The 9,012-nt window shown below is 39.7% G+C and overlaps 1 protein-coding gene across 1 annotated transcript in view; it reads right to left on the bottom strand.

Moving 5' to 3' along the window:
* Window positions 1-6,415, bottom strand: part of spred1 (sprouty related EVH1 domain containing 1) — a 64,449-nt gene extending 58,034 nt beyond the window's left edge. The window contains exon 1 of the mRNA XM_023994245.2: window positions 5,580-6,415. Within this exon, the coding sequence (XP_023850013.1) occupies window positions 5,580-5,611 (32 nt within the window). The 5' untranslated portion in view covers window positions 5,612-6,415. The remainder of the gene's footprint in view (window positions 1-5,579) is intronic.
* Window positions 6,416-9,012: the final 2,597 nt, after the last annotated feature.

Raw genomic sequence — 9,012 nt, forward strand, 5'->3', positions numbered from 1 at the left:
CACAGGCGCACCTTGTGCTGGGATCAATAAAAGGCCACAACAAGTTGAGGGTGCGTGCAATTGTCATGATGACTGCCGGAATGTACACCAGAGCGGTTGCCAGAGAATTACATTTGTCTACCATAAGCTTCCAACGTTGTTTTAGAGAATTTGGCAGTATGTCCAACCGGCCTCACAAACACAGACCACGCCAGTCAAGGAGCCCCATGTCCAGCTTCTTCACCTGCGGGATCTTCTGAGGGGGGAGGATTGATGCTGAGGAGTATTTCTCTGTAATAAAGCCCTTTTCTGGGGAAAAACTCATTCTGATTGGATGGGCCTAGGTCCCCAGTGGGTGGACAGTCATGTGAAATCCATAGATTAGGGCCTAATGAATTTATTTAAATTGATTGATTTCCTTTTATGAACTGTAACTCAGCAACATCTTTGAAATTGTTTCATTTATATTTTTGTTCAGTATATATATTTCCTGACTGTTCTTATATATCTTCTAGATAGACGACAGACACTTCAAAACCTTATTACTTAAGATACATTTTTTGACGGTCTGTTCTGCCATTTCTGAATGAGTTATTCAATGCGTTTCTATGGGCTACAGTAGTAAAGGCCAAACTCAATATTTTATCCCCACATTTTGTTAAATATATTTTTTATACCTACAAGGGTCCTGAAAATCTAAATCAAATAACAAAAAAGGATCCATGGTATAACCATCTTAAACCCCAACGGTTTAGACTTTTAGGGATTAAGAACCTGTACGAGTGAGTCTTTGCAGGTGTCAGTGAGTAGCGCACATATTCCTATTCAACCACATGTTTTTCGTCAGACAGCTTTGTGCTATTTTGATGGAGGAAAAAGCTGTGGAACTTTAAACATTTGCTATGCGAAATAAAAGCATATTCATCACACTTGACCCATGATGCTAACAGAGAAGGGTCCAGAAACTTCCAACAAAATTACAATGTAACCTATTGAGCATCCCATTGTATTTATACATACAGTGGGGAGAACAAGTATTTGATACACTGCRGATTTTGCAGGTTTTCCTACTTACAAAGCATGTAGAGGTCTGTAATTTTTACCATAGGTACACTTCAACTGTGAGAGACYGAATCTAAAACAAAAATCCAGAAAATCACATTGTATGATTTTTAAGTAATTAATTTGCATTTTATTGCATGACATAAGTATTTGATACATCAGAAAAGCAAGACTTAATATTTGGTACAGAAACCTTGTTTGCAATTACAGAATCGTACTTTCCTGTAGTTCTTGACCAGGTTTGCACACACTGCAGCAGGGATTTTGGCCCACTCCTCATACAGACCTCTCCAGATCCTTCAGGTTCGGGGCTGTCGCTGGGCAATACGGACTTTCAAGCTCCCTCAAAGATGGTTCTATTGGGTGTCAGTCAGGTCTGGGACTGGCTAGGCCACTCCCAGGACCTTGAGATGCTTTTACGGAGCCACTCCTTAGTGCCCTGGCATGTGTGTTTTGGGTTGTTGTCATGCTTGGAAGACCCAGCCACGACCCATCTTCAATGCTCTACTGAGGGAAGGAGGTTGTTGCCAAGATCTCGCGCATACATGGCCCCATCATCCTCCCCTCAATACGGTGCAGTCAGCCTGTCCCTTTGCAGAAAGCATCCCCAAAAGAATGATGTTTCCACCTCCATGCTTCACGGTTGGGATGGTTTCTTGGGGTTGTACTCATCCTTCTTTTCCTCCAAACACGGCGAGTGGAATTTAGACCAAAAGCTTATTTTTGTCTCATCAGACCACATGACCTTCTCCCATTCCTCCTCTGGATCATCCAGATGTCATTGGCAAACTTCAGACGGCCTGGACATGCGCTGGCTTGAGCAGGGGACCTTGCGTGCGCTGCAGGATTTTAATCCATGACGGCGTGTGTGTTCTAATGGTTTTCTTTGAGGCTGTGGTCCCAGCTCTCTTCAGGTCATTGACCAGGTCCTGCCGTGTAGTTCTTGGCTGATCCCTCACCTTCCTCATGATCATTGATGCCCCACGAGGTAAGATCTTGCATGGAGGCCCAGACCGAGGGTGATTGACCGTCATCTTGAACTTCTTCCATTTTCTAATAATTGCGCCAACAGTTGTTGCCTTCCTCACCAAGCTGCTTGCCTATTGTCCTGTAGCCCATCCCAACCTTGTGCAGGTCTACAATCTTATCCCTGATGTCCTCCTTACACAGCTCTCTGGTCTGGCCATTGTGGAGAGGTTGGAGTCTGTTGATGAGTGTGTGGACAGGTGTCTTTATACAGGTAACGAGTTCAAACAGGTGCAGTTAATACAGGTAATGAGTGGAGAACAGGAGGGCTTTTAAAGAAAAACTAACAGGCTGTGAGAGCCGGAATTCTTACTGGTTGGTAGGTGATCAAATACTTATGTCATGCAATAAAATGCAAATTAATTACTTAAAAATCATACAATGTGATTTTCTGGATTTTTGTTTTAGATTCCGTCTCTCACAGTTGAAGTGTACCTATGATAAAAATGACAGACGTCTACATGCTTTGTAAGTAGGAAAACCTGCAAAATCGGCAGTGTATCAAATACTTGTTCTCCCCACTGTATATGACTCACAACAATACATCTGTGGTTTAATGTCCTACTCCACAGTTCCCCAACTGGCAGCTCTAGGGCCAAAAATGGCCTGCGAGTGATTTTATTTGGCCCCCTAATTTTTCACAGCAAAAAATATATATAGATATATTTTCTTGTTGGACATAAAAGACTAAAAACACCAGCAAAACAGCTCCAAGTGATTTACATATTGTAAATCTATTATTTCTAAGTATTCCCACACGTAATAGAGATATGTGATCGTATACAAATGGAAACAATGTTTGAAATTACTATGTTTCAGTCAAATGTTATATCTGTTTGGGCTTCTTGCTGTCAATTTGCAGTATTCAAATTATTTGAAAATTATGTTCCGGCCCCCTGACCATCCTTTAAGAAGAAAAAAATGTATCGTCCTGAGGCTGAATGCAGCTGATGATCCATGTCCGACTCATTGACATGGTTTACTATAATGCTACTGTGAGGAGAAACAGTAAGGTATACATGCTTATAACCTAAAATCCACCCACCCATCCTGATACAAAAAAACAGGGTCGTGTTGTGCAATTCCTTTTCACGGTGCGATTCCATCCAAAATTCTCCTCATCCTCTCAATTCAAACAAAACACCACTAATAGAAAACAAACTGTAAAATATATGAAAATGCAGACAAATAACAAAATTGGACTGTCAAGTTTGTGGGAAGATGTGTGAATACACTGATCAGATCCATAACAGATCACATTAATGGGAAACAATATATAGGGTTAGGGTTCCCACACGGAAAACAGACATTAGACAGAGGTGTACCTATGCTAATTAGCTATCTGTGTCTCTGAACACCTCTGCGGAAACAAAAGACAGGCGCCACAACGTGTTGCCACTGAAAAATACTGTCAGCTGGCTGCAACTGTGTTAAAAGCAGTTTAAACAGTTTACAGTAAGTGTAGATTTAGCATTTGTGTTTTTTATTATTATTTTGTATATATGAAAGTAGTACCACAATTAAAAATCGATACCCGGTTTAATGGAGTATTTGGCCGTTTTGGCTGCCAGAGCCAATTCGCCTCTACACAGAACATGGAAGGTCCTTGGACTATAAGGAATAACATTAGGCTCCTGGCGGGTAGGAGCGTTGGCCCAGTAACCAAAAGGTTGCTGGATCGAATCCCTGACAAGGTAAAAATCTGTCGTTCTGCCCCTGAGCAAGGCAGTTAACCCACTGTTCGCCGGGCGCCGAAGACGTGGATGTTGATTAAGGCAGCCCTACACACCTCTCTGATTCTGAGGGGTTTTGTTAAATGCAGAAGACACATTTCAGTTAAATGCATTCAGTTGTACAACTGACTAGGTATCCCCCTATCCCTTTCCTTTAGTCCATTGTTGGACTCGACTGATGGCTAATTCCAGCCAGCATGAATATAAAAAGGGATCAGGCGGGGCTTACTGTTCCGTTCCCACCATCTTCCTTTACCTTCAATGAATAATTACCAAATACATTGGATCATATGTTGGCCATCTTATGCTCTGTGCTGCTGCTGTCACTAGGAAGAACAAACACACAGAACCACATACATCATGGTCCTTGCTTATGTAATATATTGAATATGAAACAACACATGCCAAGTTCAAGGACAAAGCCTCCCTGCAACATATCAATCAACCCGATGTGTGCGAGGCAGATAGATTGAATGGAGAACATCGGCGTCTTGGGGCACAAAACTGTGGAAATGTCAGCGTATTTCAACCGTCTAGAATAAGAAATATGGACGCCATTCTTTTGAGAGCATTGGAAGACTGCATTTAGAGCGAAGCATCCTTGCATTATCTATTTGTTTTTAAATTAATGGCTATATGTCATGTCTACATCTGGATTAAGTTGATCCCAAATGCAGATAAAATGTTTGTGTAATCGCCAATGCGTTGCAAGACACTGTACTGCACATCGTACTGTGAATGGGCACCCAGGTACTTTATGAATGGAAGTGGTCACATGACCGCACCACCTCCCGACCAGATATTTCTCACTGACTGTCAACAAGCGCACGAACGCGATCAGTCCATTAAAACAATACGGATTTACAGCGATAAATAATTTAAATGTACACAAATGACCTTATTTCAAGTTCACAATCACATAAATACTGCTTTCCGGGTTCAGGCCAGTACATTTGGAACGCATTACGTCCATTAAAAAAAAATATATATGAATGAGATTGTAATATGCAAATGAGTGTGATTGAGAAAAAATATGGCGTCTTCTACTTCTGGATTCTGACATTGCAGCAACCAGTTTACAGCCACATTAACATTGAATAATTATAATATTGAGGGAATATTTTTTTAAACCACATTACTATTTTATGATACTCTCTTAGTTCATGTAGAGGAGTTAACGTTAACCTGTTATCAAATGCCAAGAAAACACTATCGTAGATAATATTGAATCTTATGACAAGATCATTTTAAAGCTGATAAGCATAGGGTCTTAAATCCTTGGTACAAACACATCATCTAGCCACAGTGACTGTATGTGTGACTACATCGTGTCATTTATTACAGTCTGAAATAGCAACAGATATTATCCAATTGCAGTCAAATCATAAAGGTATTCTTCAAAGACAATATTGATGAAACAACTACCATGTATTGCATTAATTGAGGCTATTGTTATAAAGTGGACTGTATACCATTTTCTGTACAGTTGTCAAAATTACATTTAGCATCTCTCGTTGCCATAATATAATAAGAGGCCTCTATTTCTATTAAATCCAGTCCCAAAACACATTGGTTTATTTTATATTATCACAACAAACAAAATAGATGTTTGTCTTTTGTATTACTTCAATAGTAATCGAATTTAAATATGAAAGTGTGTAGAACCAATGATCCTAGTGGAACAGAGTAGTCATTTAGAATCCTGCAAATCATTGCAGTGAAGATTAGACACATGAAGGACATCGTTTCATTGTAGAATGTGGGGTAAAATGTACTCACTCGTTGTTTGGATTTGTCGAATCTTCGCTCATCTTTTCTCAAGGGGATCCAAATCCTGGCAATAGCATCGAGGACMCAGTGACGGCGGGGAAATAAACCGCAAATATCACCATTTTCTTTTGCATAAAACACCCAGATATTGGATAAAAGTAAATGGTCTTACAGTGGTGTATGCATAAGTGAGCTTTATTTCGGAAAACCAAGTAGCCTAGCTAGCTGTAACTAAATTGCCAGGAGGAATGACAACCGATGATTCATTTTATCTTCCCTGGAAGTAAAATCCAACCAGAATAAAATACACAGTTTCGTCATCCTCATCGCCAACACGAAATCCAATGCGTTCAGATGCTACATTTTTTACAAAATAAACCCGACATTTGGCACGTTATTCGTGTTTAGCTATCGAGCGTTCCCTCGCCAACTTCAGGTCCAGGACAACACTTGAAAAGCGCTGCAGCGTTGATCCGTCAATGTGTCGGTGTACGTTGAATTATAACCTCCACAACTGGGGGGAAAAGACAGGCCTACAAACTAATTTCAATGGTGAAATTGAAGTACATTAGGCAAAAACTGTGAGTAAAATTTTCTCGAAGAAGTTGTTGGACATCTGCTTTAATCGAATTCCATTTTCAACTCGGGCAATGAACATCGGAAAACTGGGCGGAAGCGTCGACCCAGCTCGAGAATGAAATCCTTCCGCGTGGCCGCAAAAAACATATATGTCAAAGGAATCTCAACTATTAATACAATTACTTACATCTACTCGAAACATATTTCATTCGTTTTCATGTTCAAATATGCCTGTGTCATTTGGCATATACATTGATTATTTATATCCAAAGTTGACCTAAAGTAGTCCCTGCACTTCCCGAACGAAGTTTCCTTTCAATCACGCATTGATACACAGAAAAGGGAAGCGTCTGTGTGATAGCACGCAAAATAGAAAATAATATGTAGGAAGGATTGTGTGTGTGACTGTGTAATAGCACCGCCAATATCAAGTGTAGATTCTGTTAACTTGGGTTGCATTTCGCGCATTATTATCACATAAAAAAACCACTTTCATACTGGATGACTAGTGCTATAAAATGGAGGATATAGTTTAGACATACAGTATGAGCCGAATACATGGTGCAGCACGTGGAATTACATCAGATTCCCTTCATGATTTCAAATAGCAGAGAAGGAAGGCTATAGTTGTATTCTTCAATCTGCTTCTCATTTATTGGCTGTAGGCTTGATCTTAAGTTTAGGTCTGAGGCCCGATATGTGATTGGTGATTCGTGTAATTTGTTTGACTTTGAATTTCATACAATTATTGTATCATGTTGAAATCCCAAATAACATTGTATCTGCAGCGACCTCATGGCCAGGCCAGGAAAATTATCCTGAGTATATTTACTGCGACCAGAATATCATTTTCTCAAAACTGTTACCTTTTTTCTGGTATGTAAAAGGTCATAATAATACACAATAATATTATGTTTTAATCTAAATTATACTTGAAGACAGGTAATAATGTTAGCCAGGTATTTAAGCCCTTCACAGCCATAGCTTTAGAAAATAATAGATTCTTGAATGAAATTCCATTAACCAGCAAGTGCAGGCCTTTGACAAAACCTACTCCATTCAGCATGTTTACAGATCTTTAACTATATTATAATTATTGTATTGTTCTAGCTACGTGTTTCTCCAAAAGATAGTGTGAATGTAGCATAATGTGCTATTACATTGGCATTCCGCGGACAACCATTGGAAATTGGGAAATATCTCTGAGCTCTCCTTGTTGGATTTCATTCATGTATTTTGTGAGATAGAGACAGCTAGAAAACAAATGCAATACCAATTGACAAGTTAACTGCAAATCCATATGGTATGAATTCATCTTATTCACTAGACTAGTTGAAGATTTGTGATATGCAACCAATGGGGTGGTTATATAAGTCTTTATGCTATTGGATTTCTGTGCTGTGTGGAATGGCAAGAGATCAGGCTAAATGATTCTACCCGGTTGTCATAGTGACAGTATGTTGTGTCAGAAGTTTCTTTGTATTTCACTGGCTCCCATACAGCTTGTGCTACGGCCTATGTAGCAGCTGTATAAAACAGCCCCAATCAGTAGATACAGTACATTGCTCTATCTAATGAGATGCATAGTTAACGCATATTGAACTGCTCTCAGGTGTTTGAAAATATGTCCTATCTGTCATGACAGTGGGGGGTGGAGCTTATCAGTGTAACACAATGGTCTGATTTGGTGGGTAGCTGCTGATATTCTCAGAACAAAGGTTGAGTTTTTTTGTTCAGGTTAATTTTCCAACAATATGGTGCAGTCTCGATGGCCCAATTATGTACAGTCTCATACGCATGTCGATGTTATCAAACAGATGTTGGTGGCAATGGATTCATAAAATGAACTCATTTTAAAAAGTCGGCTACAGTAGTGCACTTTTCACCCCTCCGTTCATAAATAGAATCAAGCATCCTCATGCTTAGGCTTACGTCCACATGCCCAAATAAAGTGTCATTTGAGAAGAAAACCAATGACCATCTTTGAATTTTCCCACTAGCATGCCTCTATCCTTTGGAGTGTTCAGAGTTCAGGAAGTCAGCTTGTTTTCTCATCTCACAAATATGAATTGCCTATATTGCATTTCCTGTGTTGTTCACTCAACACAGTGTACTGAGCAAAAGGGCAACAGGATGTTTAGCTCACAGAGAGAAGCCTTAGTGCACTACTTCCCTCACAACGAGCAATAAGGGTCGACTGTTGAAGGAGATATATAACATAATGAATCAATAAGATGTTGACCTACTTACAGTACCTGAAGATTAGATCTATAACAGGGTTAGCTTCTCAAGTCTTAACCCAATGAGTTCCACCATAACGGTGCGTTTTAGGATTCTAACCCCTTTTAAACAAGTTTCAAGTTTTAATGTCACATGCACAATCACAGTGAAATGTCTTTCTAAACATTGTGTGTTTGAACTACAGACTTCTGGGTTGTACCGTTGGATTTGTCTATTTCTTCTGCATCCGTAGATACCATTAGTCTGTATGTTTAACAGGGGTTGAGCTAGAGTGGTGTTTGTGAGGCAAGGGTGGATCCCGAAGGTGCCCAAGGGGGCGGGTCTTTTTCCAAAAACGTCTGCAGAGTCTGAATGGTTTGAGCTACAAACTATTGAAAGCTAAGACTCTCACACTCACAAGCTACACACAAGTAATTAGAAGGTAAGGTGTTCTTCTACATAGACGATCATAGGAAATCCCAGGACATAGTGTCTATAATACTGTAATAAGCTCACGTAGTTGATGTCAAAATCCACACAGTTGACAATTCCCAGTGAGCAAACGATTTCTGTACAGCATTCATATAAATACATCTTTATCCGGTTTTTGCTTTGGCGGACCTTGTTTTTCTTATTGACATTT

This window comes from Salvelinus sp. IW2-2015, linkage group LG9 (assembly GCF_002910315.2).
Source record: "Salvelinus sp. IW2-2015 linkage group LG9, ASM291031v2, whole genome shotgun sequence".
Classification (NCBI taxonomy): domain Eukaryota; kingdom Metazoa; phylum Chordata; class Actinopteri; order Salmoniformes; family Salmonidae; genus Salvelinus; species Salvelinus sp. IW2-2015.